Raw genomic sequence first — 16,887 nt, forward strand, 5'->3', positions numbered from 1 at the left:
AAAAAAAAAAAAAAAAAAAGTAAAATAGAAAGACACTGGTTTCATTCAACTCTATTGCAGGAGATACATTTTTCTGCACTCATTTCCACCCTACATTCACTGACTATTAAGTAAGCAATTGGCACCTTGCTTCAATTAGGCCCAGATTTACAAATGAGACTCAGTGCTGTGCCTGGTCTGCATTTGAATTACCCACAGTCCCTTGCATATGGTAGGAACTTGGTATTAGTGACTGAATTGAGACAATAGAAATTAAATTCCTACTATGGATGAGACACCAAGTATCTGATTGTATTTGCAGCCATTCTTAGTTTTCAAGGCTTGAAAGTGTGTGACACTTTGTATCAAACCTGGGATACAATTCTAAATTCTTTTAACAATGAAAGGGATCATAGACCACAATGAGGTATTTCCTTAAGGATGAGCCAGGATGGGTTATAGGATTTTTATGTGTTTAGAACATTTTAAGTTTAACATGAAGTTTTAATGGGAAATTTGAAAGAAACTGGTTTTAGCATTGCTGTTGAATGTACCTCCTTCCCTTATGGATGCTTTCACCTCGTTTGCATTTACATATCCTTGGGTTGCAACGATGGGTTTTCTCTGTGGCTTCTGTGCTGGTTCGTTGCCTCAGCATAGGAATCACAAAGGCAGGAGGGAAAGTTCAAGGATAAATAGGCTTTTTCAATCCTTTACATTCCCGGGAAACAAAAATCACTCATTCTTTAAACTCTACTTTAGGTAAACTGTTTCGTAGGGGTTTGCTTTGGTTTTTCACAACGGGTTATCTAGGCAGCTGTTTTCTATTCAAATACTTCCCTCCATGTCACCCACAGGATAAGGCTGGCCTGTTTACCAGTCTTAATTATGGACAGCTTGTCTTCTAGGGGGCTGTCCAGTTTTTAACTAGTTCCATTGAATTCACTGCAGTCTGATTTTGCAAAGCAACCCTCCGCCCTCTCCTGATCTCCTGGTCCGTGGCATCGGGTCTAACAGAACAGCGGCTCTACTGCAGAGGGCAGTTCAGCTCTTTGTCTGAGCTTTTTATTGAGAAAACAGAATTTCCCCGTAACAAAGGAAAGCAGCAGGAGCTCAGGGGCGGAAGAGGCAGGAGCTGTGTTGAAGTCTGCATAGAAGCTGTGTTTGTATTCTGGGGACTGCAGGCACATACGTCCTCACTCACAGGTTGGAGTTTCCAGATTCGGTCCCTTTGTGTGTGGGGCATGAGGGAGTGGGTAAACACTTCCAGACTGGGGCTGGGGGAGGCACAAAATCAATCCACTTTGAGCCCACTTTTCAAAACCCACCATCGAGCCATAGCATTAACTAGTCTCCTGCAAGCTATAACATAAAGATGGTAACACCTACAGATGGACAGTAATTTGGTTTAGGAAGTTTAAATTATACGGGGTGTGCTGCGTAATATTATACATTTCTATCGCCTGTGATTTCCCCGTTTGTGATTCCTTTTGTCCAATGAGGTAAAAATAGATGTATAGAGTTTAAAATTGGCAGTTAAAAAACAAATCTCGGGCTTCCCTGGTGGCACAGTGGATAAGAATCCGCCTGCCAATGCAGGGGACACGGGTTTGAACCCTGGTCCGGGAAGATCCCACATGCCGCGGAGCAGCTAAGCCCATGTGCCACAACTCCTGAGCCTGTGCTCTAGAGCCTGCGAGCCACAACTACTGAGCCCACATGCCACAACTACTGAAGCCGGTGCATCTAGAGCCCGTGCTCTGCAATAAGAGAAGCCACCTCACTGCAACGAAGAGTAGCCCCTGCTCACCGCAACTAGAGAAAGCCCAGGTGCAGCAACAGGGACCCAACGCAGCCAAAAATAAATAAATAAACTTATTTAAAAAAAAAAAATCTGTTACGTATGTGCTTAAAGAATGTCACAGTGCTCTATACCCTTCCAGAAATATCAGTATTTTTGAAGACGTGCTATCACTGTAGCTTAAGATGGATAAGGCAGGATGTGATGATTCTTTTAAAAGGGGTTTTGAATGTTCAGATATAATGCTACTTGATTGTGCTCAAACCATTATTGTAATTCACCATGTATCAGTCTGCTAGGGCTGCCATAAGAAAATACAATGGACTGGGTGGCTTAAACAACAGAATTTTATTTTCTCCCATTCTGGAGGCCAGAAGTCCAGGATCAAGGCATCAGAAGAGCTGGTTTCTCCTGAGGCCTCTCTCCTTGGCTTGCAGATGGCCACCTTCTTGCTATGTCCTCACACGGCCTTTCATCTGTGTGCAGGCATCTCTGGTGTTCTCTGTGTGTCCAAATTTCCTTCTCTTATAAGGCCATCAGTCAGATTGGATTAAGGCCCCGAAGAGCCTCATTTCAACTTAATGACCTCTTTAAAGACCCCCATCTTTCAATACAGTCACATTCTGGGGTGCTGGGGTCTAGGACTTCAACATATGAATTTTGGGGTCACAATGCAGCCCTTAACACCCAAAAGAAACATTATTTTACCTTAAAAAATAATACATGGGGTAAATGAGTGGGTCTAGAAATTGTCTTGAGCAGCCCGGCCCCATTTTCACCCAGCACCGTAATAAATGGGTGTGATATAGTGAGAAGAAACACAGGCTTTGGAGCCTGGGTTCAAATCTAGTGCCACAACCTAGGGCAAGACACTTAATGGTGCCAAAGCAGTCCCTCAGTACGTGCCAGCCACTGCTGTTAGTTATTATTAGTCACGCTGCACACACCCAGTTGAATGACTTTTCTGGAGCATCATCTCCTCTGAGATTGCTGTTGGCCTTTACATTGTAAGCCTCCAAAAGGAGCGTTTGATGATCGGTAAATACTTCTGGTAATAGTCCTCATGGGTCCATTTAGTTCTGCTGCCCTGGGCTCTTTGCTTCTTCAGTGTTCCTCAGGTGCCCCCACTTCTTCACCACCACCCAGCTCCGTCTGCCATCCTCGCTCTTGGGGCTGCAGCTACAGGCTCTCCCTGGACCCCCAGTATTGGCTTTCTCCTGACTCATGTGAGTTTCCCAGTGTGACTTATTTTACATAAACCTAAATCTGATTCTGACCCTCTGCCACCCTCCTACCCCTGGCTTTTGTTATGGGTTGAATTGTGCCCCCCCCCCCCCCCCCCCAACAAGATGTGTTCAAATCCTAAGCCCTGTTTATTTAGGAAGGGGGGTCCTTGCAGATGTCATTCAGATGTAAGTTAAGATGAGGTTATACTGGAATAGGGTGGACCCTTAATCCACTATGACCGGTGTCCTTATAAGAGAGAGCAGAGACATGGACACACGGCGGGGAGAGGGCCACGTGAAGACAGAGGCAGAGATTCGAGCACTGCAGCCACAGAGCAAGGTACACCAGGGCTGGCCGGCCACGGTCAGAAGATGAGAGAAGCGTGGACGTTTTCCTCAGAGCCCCCAGTGGGAACCAGCCTTGCTGCTGCTAATTTCGGCCTCCAGAACTACGGTGGAATACATTTCTGTTGTCTCTAAGCCCCCAGCTTGTGGTCCTTTGTTACCGCAGCCCTAGGAAACTCAGGCACTTAACAGACCCCGCACTGGCCTCCCACTTCTCTTGGGGCAAAGACTAAACGGGACCCAACGCCTCTCGGGGTTCCCTGTGTAGCCTGGTCACCCCTGCCGTCTGCACTCAGTGACGCCAGGCTGCCTGTAGCTGCTCAGCCAAATGTACCAGGCTTCCTCTAGGCCAGGGACCCTGCCCCTTGCTGCTCCACCTGGGACACTTGCTCCACTGCAGCCCCTTTACTGGGTGACCCCCGTTCAGGTCTCTGCTGGAAGGCCCTTTATAGGACAGCCTTCCTGACACTCAACCAGGTGCCGTCCTCAGACTCACCTTCCTCCAGAGCCCCGGCCCCTTCGAGTGACACATTTACTAATGAGGGCATTTGACTCCCATCCAGGGCTCAGGAGGCAGGGGTCTGAATGGTTTGCCCACCATTGTATCTGTAGCTGCCGACATGGTGCCTGGGGTGCACTCATTACCTAAAGGAATAAGGGAGGGAGGATTTGATTAGTGTAAAGAGGAATGCTAGTATTGCTACAGAAGAAAGGTGTCATACAAGAAAGTGCTGTATTTGTTTAAAGTACAGAATCATCACTGTTTCCTCACATGTATGGTTGGACTTTGCAGCTCAGCCCTAGTGGGTGCAGGTGTGTGAGAAGGAGGGGGCGTCAGCGTTTCACAGTAAAACCAGCACAGCTTCCTAACTTCCCAGTTTTCTCTGTTGAGTTCTTTAGTCAATATTCCACTGTCACACTTACCATCTGCTCGTCACCTCCCTTTCCTCGAATCTTTTCTTACAGGGCAGGGCACTAAAGCACCAGCAAGCTCGGCCCAGCCTCTGTAGGGGTTTAGCTAAAGTTCTGGTAGGGGCTTGTTTTTTAATACCATTATCTTTTGCTTTCGTTTAGAAGGTATGGTAGGCATCCCAGCTCTGAACAAAGAAGTCTGGCAGCTGATGGCCAATTTTTCTCTCTCTTTTCAGGTTCACTACAATGTGGGCAAAAACCTGGCTGATAAAGGCAATCAGACAGCTGCCATTAGATATTACCGGGAAGCTGTGAGGTACTGCAAGCATCCTGTCTCACAGAAGAAATGCTGTCTTTACAGTACACATGTCTTATTTTAACTTTCTAGCGTTAAAAACCTGTCCCCACGAGGACCCCAACTTTAAGATAAATTTGCCAATTCCTGAGAGTTTAATGAAGACTACAGGCTTGGTTTCTCTCTCCACTTCCAGATTAAATCCGAAGTACGTTCATGCCATGAATAATCTGGGAAATATCTTAAAAGAAAGGAATGAGCTGCAGGAAGCAGAGGAGCTGCTGTCTTTGGCTGTACAGATACAGTAAGCGTTGTTTTATAATCATGCTCACGGCATGGAAATGCGCTCCAGCGTTCTGGGAGCTAAGCCTTTCTTTTCCTTGTTTATCTTCCAGGCCAGACTTCGCTGCTGCGTGGATGAATTTAGGCATCGTGCAAAACAGCCTGAAACGGTTCCAGGCGGCCGAGCAAAGTTACCGGACGGCGATCAAGCACAGGAGGAAATACCCAGATTGTTACTACAACCTCGGGCGTTTGGTAAGCACATGGTGCCCTGTGGCTGAGGCAGAAAAGCTTGGTTTTGTTTCCTTCTTTATAATAAAGTGAGAAGAGCGACACCCATTCTAACCCTCTACATCTTATGAAGCTCTTTCATATACTTTTATCTCAGTTGAAGGTAGCTATTTGATTTCCTCACATGTAGTTTTTTTTTAGCTCTAATTAGAGAGCAAGCCAACTTGAATTAGCCAAGTTTAAGAGATCATAAAGGCAACAGGTTAAACTAAGGAATAAATTACAATTTTTAAAAGTCCCTTTGTGCCCTGTTAAACAGTATTCCAAGGGGTTACTTCCTGATAAACATTGGTCTCTCTGTTTTTAAAACACCAATTGAATAAAAACTGAAATTTAAAAAAAGCAAACCCATAATGTGACTTCTGAGTTTTCCTTTTCTGCTGCCTCAAGGGACTGTTCCTGCATTTTTACAGGTAACTATCCCCCCATAAAAGAAAGCTCAGGAGCCCACAAAAGGGCTTTGAGATTATTCAATGGAAATAGAACATAATGTGTTCCGTAGAGACTTGCTCTTTTTGGTTACTAACAGGATATTTATAAAGCTGTTATTGCTCTTGACTTTTTTTTTTAAATATAGTTTCTTTCTTCAAATAAATAATACAGCAGTAGCTCATACAGTAAGTTCAATAATCTTAAAATCTGAAAGCATGGGGCTTCCCTGGTGTCACAGTGGTTAAGAATCCGCCTGCCAGTGCAGGGGACATGGGTTCGAGCCCTGGTCCGGGAAGATCCAACATGCTGCAGAGCAGCTAAGCCTGTGCGCCACAACTACTGAGCCCACGTGCCACAACTACTGAAGCCCGTGCACCTAGAGCCCATGCTCCACAACAAGAGAAACCACCGCAGTGAGAAGCCCGCACACCGCAACGAAGAGCAGCCCCGCTTGCCTCAACTAGAGAAAGCCCATGGGCAGCAACAGAGACCCAATGCAGCCAAAAATAAAATTAATTAATTAATTTTTTAAAAAATCTGAAAGCATATATTGCTAATGATAGCGAAATAGATTTTGTCAACATTTCTGAAAGGCCTCCATGAGGACGCACAGCTTAATTATTAAAACTCTTGCTTTCCTTAATAAAGAAAATAAGCGCACGCCCACAAAATGGTAGTTCTGTGAGGTGATGGAGGTGATAACGAGAAAAACAGAGTTTATTACCGTGTGCAGCGAGCAGACAAGTGGGGTAACTCAAAGGGATGGTTAGAACTTGGGCTTATGTAGCATCTTAGCAGAGAACTATACATTTGTAGAGAAATGACAAGACAAAGAAAGAGGTTTCAGGCTTCCAAGCTGACGAACTGTGGGAAGGTAAATGTATGGGGGAAACCTCACATATATAATGAAGTGAGGTGTGTTTGTGTAGGTTCGTCTTCTCCATAGCCATAAAACTTCCCCAGGAGGGGAGGCCCTCCTCCTTTCTCAGAAGTTTCTGCTTTTAGTCAGATCAGGGAAGCTCCAGGAAAGCTGCTTTCTGCATCTGTTGACTCTCAAATGCCTTCAGTGCAATAATCTTTAGCCAAAATGGTATATTTGGGGTGGCATTTTCAGGTCCTCTATCTTGTTTTCTTGGAGTAGGGGAGAGACAGTAAAACTCCACTGTAATAATACCAGTAGAGACCAGAAAATCCAGTCACACACAGAGCAGGGTGGGTCCTTGCAAAGTTAATGAAGTGAGAATGGGATCTGGGAACAAACTGGGTATTATCCAAATACTTGCATCTGTGGTTATTGCAGGGATTACTGTTTCTATTTACTGTGTCTACACTAGGACTTGCGTGACATATTATACTTGAGATCCACACGAAATCTTCTTTCATCCTTTTTTCTTTTTCTTTTTTGGAGGCAGCTCTTTTTTCAGGGTATTGTTTGTGAAGTGAGTGTATCTGCCTGGAGCCCTCAGTTATACTTTAAAGCTCTAATACTTAGCGGTCTTCTTCCTTCCCCCAGTAGCTGCCTGTCACTGCAATTCCTTGGGGTTTGGAAAATTGAGAATTAATGCTAGATGAGCCAAGTTACATCCAAAGAAAGGAAGATAGAATGCAAAATAGAAGATTTTAACACGTGCTCCAGGCCCTGGAACTCATCCCCACTCTCACTTAGAAGATCATCTGTAGTACTGACTATATTGAGACCTTTGTTCTCTGTGTACTGTTTACTAATTATGCTACCGTGAAGTAATCTTTCTGTGTTCCCTCCTGCCAACTGTTCTTGGTTATTTAAAGATTTTGCTCTCCTTTGTTGTTTAATTATCCAGCTTTTGCCTGCTTGACAGCTTAAAAGCATTAAGAGCTTAATCTTTAACAGCTCAACCAGTATATTTTTATATTGGCAAATAATAGGAACTTAATAACTGAAGAGTTTCCTTTTTGAAAAAACCTTCCTTAGTCACTCTTCAGTAGTGGGAGACAGAAATGTGTTTTGATTTCTGGATACAGGAAAGAAGGGACTATAATGAACTTCTCTTGTGACGTAGGAAATTGGGAAGAGCTGGATTATTTGGGACACATTACTAACATTAGAAAATTACGGTAATAGTGACTGGAGACAGTTCATTTTGCAAGGACTAATTGCATCAGGCAGGATCCATTCAGGAAAACCAAAACCATGCTTAGTATTTTTTAAAAAATAATCTCTCTTTTTAAAAAAATATTTATTTATTTATTTTGGTTGCACTGGGTCTTAGTTGTGGCATGCAGGATCTTTAGTTGCGGCATGCAGACTCTTAGTTGCAGCATGCATGCATGCTGGATCTAGTTCCCCAACCAGTGATCGAACCCCAGCCCCCTGAATTGGGAGCACAGGGTCTTACCCACTGGACCACCAGGGAAGTCCCCATGCTAAGTATTTTAAATAGAGAAGATTCAATACAAGGAATGGGTTAGACAGTTGTTGGAAGAACACACATGGAAAGGTGACATTAACTCAGAGAGTAAAAGGAAACCCTGTAGGGTTAGGGGAACACATGGAATGAAGTGATGCCACCAGAATTTAAGAGCTCATAGAAGGCACCACATCTCAGGAGCTACCATCACCTGAAGGCTGAGATTGTGACAGAAGGACCAAAGTCCAGCCCAGGGACTGTGGAGGGAGGGGACATGGCCACTGTAGAGACACTGCCAAGGACAAGGAAGGAGAGAGCAAGAATGGGGGGAAAGCGCTACTCTGTCTTCCAACTATCTGATCATCACCTGTAACTTCTATTGGCAGAGAGACTTGACCGGGGGCCAAGTAGCAAAGCACCATGGGAAATGTAGTTTGCAGAGCATAGAAGGTTGAGCATAGGACTAATAGGTAAATAACATGCTTATTACCCCGTCCGCTTTCAGAATGGGTAGTTCTTGCTAAATCACCATTTTTCTCTGTCTCCCTTAAAGTGCTTGTTCACTTTGTATAGATGGTATAAAAGGTAAAGTTCAAGGCAGAATAGGAGTAAGTGTTACCTGGCTCAGGCTGGGGTTGTTCTTCAATAAATAGTAATGAAAAATAATAATAAATAATAAAATATGTAAAGAATGTTTTTGTTGTGTAAACGAAGTTATGATGGTTTTCCTGGGTGCCTTTGAAAGCATGTCACCACAGATCGTCTCCACGTGACTCAATTGCCTGTCACTTGCTGGAGAGAACTGGCTGAGAAATCAATGGAACATCAAATATAAAGAGAATTAAATGTTGGTATAATTGGGCATCCTAAATTATTTAAGTCTTTGAACTTTACATGTTTCCTCATTTAAGGGCTAAAGTATTGTAACTGGAGTCTCTGAGTCTCATGGAAAATTCCGACATCTTTAGCAAATGGATATTCACAAATGTTTCTGTAATTCCTTAAACCTTTCTTTTTCTTGTGTACTGTGCCACCTGTTTGCTGTGTGTGAGGTCATGGGACAAGTCACAATGTTTCTGTTGTCTAATGAAAAGACAGACTTGACAGTAAATAAGGAAATAGCCTTAAACTCTGATAAATTGTAATCTTGTGTACTTTTTTGCAGAGTTAAGGGAACCGTGTTCATTCAGATGAGATGTGCATTTGAACGGAGTTAAAGAGGGCAAGAGGGTCACCTGTTAAACAATCCATCACTTTCCCCCCTGCATGCTTTTATTAACTATGTGGATTGACAGCCAGCCATTTCATATTCTGTTGTCGATGTTAACGTTCCCTCTCCAAAGAAAGCAACAGATCATTCTCTCCTTCCTGAAGGAGGCAAACAGGCTCCAAACTGGCAAAGACGTTTACATTTACTGCTTAAGACTTTTCCAACCAGTTCATAAAGTATGTCTGATGTACTCACAGTTTTATAGGCAGCTTAGATATAGGCAGGAAGACCATTCTTCACAAGGTGAATTTGGCACATAGAGCTTTTAATCACATTAAATATTTTGTTGACCATTTTAAATAATACCTTATCAAAGATAGACTATGTGAAGTCTTTCTGGAAAAATACTAAGGATTAGGTTTTTTCCTTAACCTCTCTTCAGTAGTCTGAAACATGCTTTGACACCTGGAATCACTAAATTATGGGTTGTAGTTAAAAGGTTGTAGGCTTGGGCTTCCCTGGTGGTGCAGTGGTTGAGAGTCCGCCTGCCGATGCAGGGGACACGGGTTCGTGTCCCTGTCCGGGAAGATCCCACATGCCGCGGAGCGGCTGGGCCCGTGAGCCATGGCCGCTGAGCCTGCGCATCCAGAGCCTGTGTTCCACAACGGGAGAGGCCACAACAGTGAGAGGAAAAAAAAAAAAAAAGGTTGTAGGCTCAGGAGCTAGACCACCTGGTCTCAGTCCCTGCTCTCCCATTTCTAGATATGGCATTTTGGGCACGTTACTTCCTTTCTCTGTGCCTCAGTTATTTACTTCATCTGTAAAACGGGGATAGTTCTCTCCTTCACTGAGATTGTTTGGAGGCTAAATGAGTTAATATGAAAAATTAGAAGCTCGATAAATACAAGTTCGGTTCGGTTTGGTTTCGGGTTTGGTATGGTTATATCTTGGAGAAAGAAAGCACAAAAAAGCACTGGAATATTGATTGGGGGTGTCCCTGCTTTCTGTTCAGTATGCAGATCTAAATCGTCACGTTGATGCGCTGAACGCGTGGAGGAATGCTACCGTGCTGAAGCCAGAGCACAGCCTGGCCTGGAACAACATGATCATCCTCCTTGACAGCACAGGTGTGGAGAAGTGATTCAGTCAGTCCACAGTGTAGTGCCGTGGGGTAATTAGGAAACAGATGCCTGTGCTTTTTTTTTTTCCCTAGTGTGTGTTAGAGTTTTGTTTGTTTGTTTTTAATTAATATGGGGTTCAATATTTTACATGACAAATATGTGTGTACTTCTAGAATATGGAGTTTCCTTTGACATATTGCAATATGAATGTTTGGGAAGGTGACACTTCGCTTAGAGTTGGTGTTGTGTAACGGGGGCAGGTGTGCACTAACATCTCATTTCTCCTGAAGCCTGTCATCTGGCAATGGCCGTCATCTAGGATGCTGGAGGTACCTGGAGCAGGTACCATCCATTTCTGGGCTTATGAAATGGATGGTGCTAGGTCCATGCTCTAAAGTTCATGGATGGTACTCAAAGGAGGTGCTCTCAAACCTACACTCAGAGATTCTTATTTTCGATATAATGGTAATAAATTTGGTGACCTGGTTTCTTAGCCCGTGCGAGACTCAATCAATTAGAAGTTTCTCTGTTCCCCTACTTTTAAAAATCCAGCCATCCCATAGGAAATGATAGTTTTCATTTGGCAGAATTTAAAGCTAGTAAGCCATCTACTCGGTGTGGAGGGGGATACACATCTTGTTCCTAATGAAAGTGTAGAATGTGAGCTTCAGTACTATAAACATTCAGTTATTAAACTGTTGCTGTGATATTCTTATTCTGCAGACTTGTTTTCTCCGATTTGGGTATAACTGGTATCTGGGGGAAATTAAAATTAGATTTTACATGCTTTGACAGAATTTAATCAAAAGCTGTTGGTATGTCAGAATTGTGCTGGACTGCAGTGGCTTTGCAACTGATAGACGTGTGTGTGTGTTGAGTGTTGTGTATGTGTGTGTGTGTTACATGTTCTACATTGATCTTCTTAAGTAGTTTATTCATAATCATTGTACATAATGCACATAAGCCCTGTTAATTAGAGAGAGAGACTAAAATACTAGTACAATGCGAACATGTTTTTAAGTTTTCCATTGTTCATTCACAGGTAATTTAGCCCAAGCCGAAGCTGTTGGAAGAGAGGCGCTGGAATTAATACCTAATGACCACTCTCTGATGTTCTCCTTGGCAAACGTGCTGGGAAAGTCCCAGAAATACAAGGTGTGTGAACTGCAGGCCGTGATTTCTTGCAGTGAATGCCAACATCTGACAGGAACCATCAATGTAACGTCTGCCCAGTTAAATTCAGAATTCGGCCCAACTAGCGGTAGCTGAGTACCAGTGTGGCTCAGTCAGTTTGCTTTGAGAAGCTGCGCAAGAGATGAATTTGTGGACTCAGACTCCACATGCTTTCTGGTCAGAATTCACCAGCATTGCTCAAACGTGGGAGGGGAGGAGAAGCCAAAAAAATCCTAGCAGATGCCCCAGCTCCTGGCATGGAGCTATGATTCTGTCCCTGGTGCTGGGGCTCATCCTCTTCTGCACAAAAAGAGTACCAGCCCATGGAGAATATAGGATGGGTTCTCGCTGCTTCCAGGTTTTTCCTCACCTACAGGAAGTTACAGGTCATCTGCAAAACCCTAGAAGTTTCTGACCAACGAAAAACACAAGGTATTGCATCAGGCCTCTAACTACCTGGGGTCCCAGGGTGGGCCAGGAGTAGACCTTGAATCAGAAGGCACGTAACTCCCTGGATATTGAAGGGGACTCTGTTCCTAATAGCACTGATCTCAGATTTTAGTTTTGTGTATCAGAACCACCAAGGGAGCCCGTGAGAATACAGATGCCCGTATTTCTTCCCATGGCTCCATTGGGTAAGGTCAGGGAGTATGCATTCTAACCAGCATCCCGGCTTCCTAGCACAGATGTTACAGAAAACACACTTTTAGAAGCTGTGTCTTCGTCCTTTCATGAGAGAAATATTTCCTTTTTGAATCAGCGGCCATATCTGATTTTGATCACACTTGGCCTAATAGTAGTGATTAATTCATACTTCTGTTCGACTCATTAGATATCATTATCGGTATAATTTTCTGTAACAATACAGTAGTAAGATGTCTCATGCATTTCTATCCTTTTTGAATTGAATAATCAGGGAGTTTAATAGCATCAGAATACATTTTTGAATTTCTAGATTTTGCCCCCAGATAACCTTTTGAGGGGTTTCGTTTTATTTTTTACAGACCTACTTGTGTAGAGGAGAGGGAGGTGAGGTGTGTGGGTTCCTTTCTAATGACTTTCCAGCCATCTGTCAGCCTGGGACGGGGTGGGAGTGTCCAGTGACCATCTTTGAGATGCAGCTTATGTGATCATGTGCTGATTTTTCTATCATCCCACAGCTTATAAACTGGAATTCCTAGTAAGGTGACAGGACCTGGGGTTGATTTAGGTTCCAGTTCACAGTGGTGTTTTGTATGTTTTTTTTTCCCAGATAAAGTAGAAAATACTCCATAAAGCAGAATGGAGAAATGGGTTTCCTGTTTCTCTACACATTTTGCATCCTAACTGTCTAGGTCCAGGGTGCTGAGCCTAAGATAGGAAAACAGAGGATGAAATCTGAAATAAGGAACTGAACTTTGGGCGCTGGGTGGGGACGCTTGGACGAAGAGGTGATGTGGTGGTGACTTGCAGGGGTGGGACAAGTAGACCTTGCAGCTGGGCCACCGTCCCCATCAGGACAGGTGTCTGTGGTCTGTGCACCTCCCTTTCCACCTAGGCATTTGCTGTTGTAGATTATCACTAACTCCTGGTCAATGTCCTTAGTGAGCCTGGAGGCTCCTTGAGGCCGGAGTCTTAAGTCCCATTTTCGTGTCTCCATTGCCGCTCCACCCCTCCCCAACCACTGGGCATTTTGTAAGTGCCCAGGGCACCACTGTGAAATGATGGAACACATCCCACGTTCAGTTCTGAAACGTTCAGGCTTCCGGAATCTATTTTGAGACTTCGATGTGAGCATTCTCTTTACATCCAGGTGATAATGGGGCACCTTTTTAATCCGAGCAGCCCTTTTACCCAAGAGCCATCACTTAACCACTCCTCAGTTTATTCTTCTGTAAAATGGAGATGGTGCTAAGAAAGAAATGCACAAGAAGGTAATTTATAACTATGAAACATTGTATACATGTATACATACACAGCAGTAATTTTAGTCTAGTGATTATTGAATGAAACTCGAAGGATCATGAAAATCCATTAGCATTTATGATGCCTATTGCTGTTTAATTTCCAAAAGTGATGTTTTTCAGTGGTGAACATTGCCTCTCGTGCTGATTCTCTCTCTGCATCACCTGTTCCACGGGCCCTGTAGTTTAAGAGCAGATTGCGTCTAGAGAGCAGTTTCCCCAACTCCAGACATTTATGTCATACCCTTATGAATTTTTTTTTGGCCACATCTAGATACTACTTATTATTCACTTGATATATTTCTTTAAATAGATTTTAAACACAAATGGTAATTAAAGTGGAAACATGCCATCTTTACTAGAAATAGAAGGTAAATGAAAATAGAATAATTTTACTAAATCTCAGGTAGGTGCTACTACTGGCTCAGGCTCTGAGCCTGAGGGTGAACCCTCAGTTAGCCTCAAAGGGAGATTGGAAGGTGTTGGGGGGTGACCCCAGACCACCACCAAGCAGAGACTTTGTCTCAACTGAACTGGAAGAAAGGAAGGTGAATTGAAGAGGGAGCTATTCTTGCTATGCGACTGGTGGTTTCAACTTCACGTTGGACCACCCACATTCCCTTCCCAGCCAGAGTGGTCTGCAGGGTGTTTCTTGTGAAAGCCTGTCTGGGAGAATAGACGCGGGTTTAAGGATGCTGCTGAGATGATGCTGCAACCCTGGCGGCCGGCGTGGCTGAAAAGACCTCCGACTGCCCAGTCCTTGCCGCCTAGGCAGAAAGACCCTCACTTGCTCCTTTGCAAGGCCTTGCTCTGTCCCTGGTGTTACCCTAAACCTTGGTCATACACATTTTGTCTAACACACTTTAGAAAGTAATATGTTATTTTACCTGTCTGTTGAGGAAAAACAATCCCTGATTTTAAACATGAGTTTATTTATTTGTTCCTTGGCATAAGTCAGCTCATTACTTGGGTCTTGAAGCATCCTTGAACCTCCACAGAAGATCAGTTTATGAATAGTTCATCACTTCCCAGAACAGGGCCATTAAAAAGCCTGGTTTAATAGATGAGCATTTCATGGGCTTTGAATACCTTCGGGCATTCGTGTTCTAACGAGGCCTCCAGTCCCAATGTTACCCAAAATGGAGCATGTCTAACCCACACTCACGGTGCCCCACAAACCCACTCTTCCTCCGGATGCCCCTTCTTTTTTCAATGTGCCATTGTTTTTCTGTCTTCCAGGTTTGGAAACGTTTTTTTTTTTTTGGCCACGCTTTGAGGCATATGGGATCTTAGTTCCCTGATCAGGGATCGAACCCGTGCCTCCAGCATTGGAAGCACGGAGTCTTAACCACTGGACCGCCAGGGAAGTCCCCAGGCTTGGAAACTTTGAGTCCTTTTTTTCTTCCCCTATTACCTTCCCCTATTACCTGATCCTCATACCCACTCCTTCCCACCATCCTTGCCTTGCCAAGACCTACAGCCCCTAGGCAGGCTGTAAGCCCTCACCCCCGCACCATTGCCCACTCTCCTAAACCCCACTACATCCTCCAAACCTGACTCTGACTGCACATCGTCCTGAACGATGTCCGCACTTGTGGGCGCTTGAGAAATGAATCAAAAAATGAATCTAGCATCCCCTAGAGAACTCCTAACTTGCCTTTTATCTCTACATCTGTCGTCTCCAGATAACACTGCTTCCTTTGCATGTGGAGGAGCATTTTAAAGTAGGTTGAGGTTCCCCAGCCTTTCCATTTCTTATATTTGAGGTTTTAAATGGAAACATTTGAAAATCATCGGAAAGAGCACAGCTACAGATCTGCGCAATCCATTTGATTTTTGGTTTGTTTGCACTCTTTTCATTTTTGTTTCCAGCACACCTAACATAGTAGGAAAACTTAGACTTCCTTGAAGGAATTTTCTCTCCCGAAACTCGGAATGTAGACCCTGACTTTGAGCCGAGTTCTGAGAGTGACCTTTGCTGACATCCTGCGTGTAATCCTGACATCTTCATTCATTCCCTCACAGACCACATTTCTAAAATACAGATTTTTCTCTGCCAGCTCTGTCTAAAAGGTGGTGTCAGAGATGTTTGCCCAGCCAGCACAAGGCAAAGGAAACTGGTCTCCCTGCACTTTATAAAACATGTGATCCTGGATATGGGAGGCCCCTTGGGAGAAGCTCATGTAGGGCACAGATAGAAGGTAAAAACCTGTCCCCAAACCCCCAGCCTTGGTTGTTGAAGCTGAGCCTGTGACCCGGATTAAAGCATGAGTGGCTCTTTAGGGACACGAATGTAGATGGTGTGATAGTCACCCCCGGCAGCTGTCGCTGAGAGCAATGAGGCATCTTTATTTTTCAACATTAGGTTAAAAAGGGGCGATGCAGTCGGCCATGGTCCCACGATGAGCAGGCGAGAAAACACTTGGCCGTGTTTCTCTGGCTGGGTTGGAAGTGAATACTGGATGGGGGAAATGCAAGTCTCTCCAAGAATCGGTTTTGCACTTCAGGGGCATTTGGTCACACTCGCGTACAGTCCTGCAGTGGCTGAGGTGACAGGTGGCTGTTTCTCCCTCATTCTCTCTGCTCATTTCCTCCAGCTGAATGGGCTGCTTCTGGGTCGTTGAGGGGGTGTGCGTTCTTAGGGGAGGTTCAACAGACTCCACCTCCTACCTTGAGAATCTTAGAAGTGAGCTCATCGATGCTGACCAGAAATGACATTTGTGTGGGTGCCCTCAGCAGCCCGGCACTTTCCTGATTGACCTTTGCTCATCCTGCCCTGGACCCTGAACTGAGCTACTTGCTTAAAGTTGCAGAATTCCCACCACTTCAGGGAGGCAGGTGGCAGAGTCATTAGCACATTCATCCTCTCTGTGGCCACCATCCCCTGACTACTGCCCTGTCACCTCTGCCCAGTCACACACTGCCCCAATGGATCATCCTCCCGAACCTCTTCTCAACAGGGTGTGGCCCTGCTGGGCTCCCAGATGTTTCCAGAAGAAGGATTTGGTGGAGCAAAACAAGCACGTTCAAAGTTTGAAACCCATAGGCGATAAAACTGCATAAAACTTTTGCATCGTGTGGAGTACCTTATTTTTTATGTATTTTGTTTTTTTAGGAATCTGAAGCTTTATTCCTCAAAGCAATTAAAGCTCATCCAAATACTGCAAGTTACCATGGCAATTTGGGTAAGGAGATTTTTCAATTTGAATCATATCGAAATTCTGTGTAATTTTAATGAAACAGGTGCATTTCTGTAAAATCACTGTTGGGAGAGTTGTTATTCAAATCTAACCTGTATTGGCCTTTATAATCTGGTTCTAAAATATGGCATTTTAAGGAAATTATCACATTAATAAGGTAGCTAAGTAACAGTCATATTTACAAATCTTAATTGCATGATCAGAACAACTCCTAAAATCCCCCACTAGTTAATCGCCTTCTGATGTTAAAACTCAGATTTTCTTTCTTTGAGTGAAGAGCCCTAGATAGT

General features: G+C 44.1%; 1 protein-coding gene across 1 annotated transcript in view; it reads left to right on the forward strand.

The window, feature by feature from the left end:
* TMTC4 (transmembrane O-mannosyltransferase targeting cadherins 4) overlaps positions 1-16,887 on the forward strand; it is a 61,751-nt gene that overhangs the window by 42,387 nt on the left and 2,477 nt on the right. Inside the window, exons 12-17 of the mRNA XM_024740076.1 lie at positions 4,500-4,579; positions 4,755-4,862; positions 4,954-5,095; positions 10,173-10,287; positions 11,324-11,436; positions 16,513-16,582. Of these exons, the coding sequence (XP_024595844.1) occupies positions 4,500-4,579; positions 4,755-4,862; positions 4,954-5,095; positions 10,173-10,287; positions 11,324-11,436; positions 16,513-16,582 (628 nt within the window). The remainder of the gene's footprint in view (positions 1-4,499; positions 4,580-4,754; positions 4,863-4,953; positions 5,096-10,172; positions 10,288-11,323; positions 11,437-16,512; positions 16,583-16,887) is intronic.

The sequence above is a fragment of the Neophocaena asiaeorientalis genome, unplaced genomic scaffold (genome assembly GCF_003031525.2).
Source record: "Neophocaena asiaeorientalis asiaeorientalis breed wild unplaced genomic scaffold, Neophocaena_asiaeorientalis_V1.1 scaffold9, whole genome shotgun sequence".
In the NCBI taxonomy this organism is placed as follows: domain Eukaryota; kingdom Metazoa; phylum Chordata; class Mammalia; order Artiodactyla; family Phocoenidae; genus Neophocaena; species Neophocaena asiaeorientalis.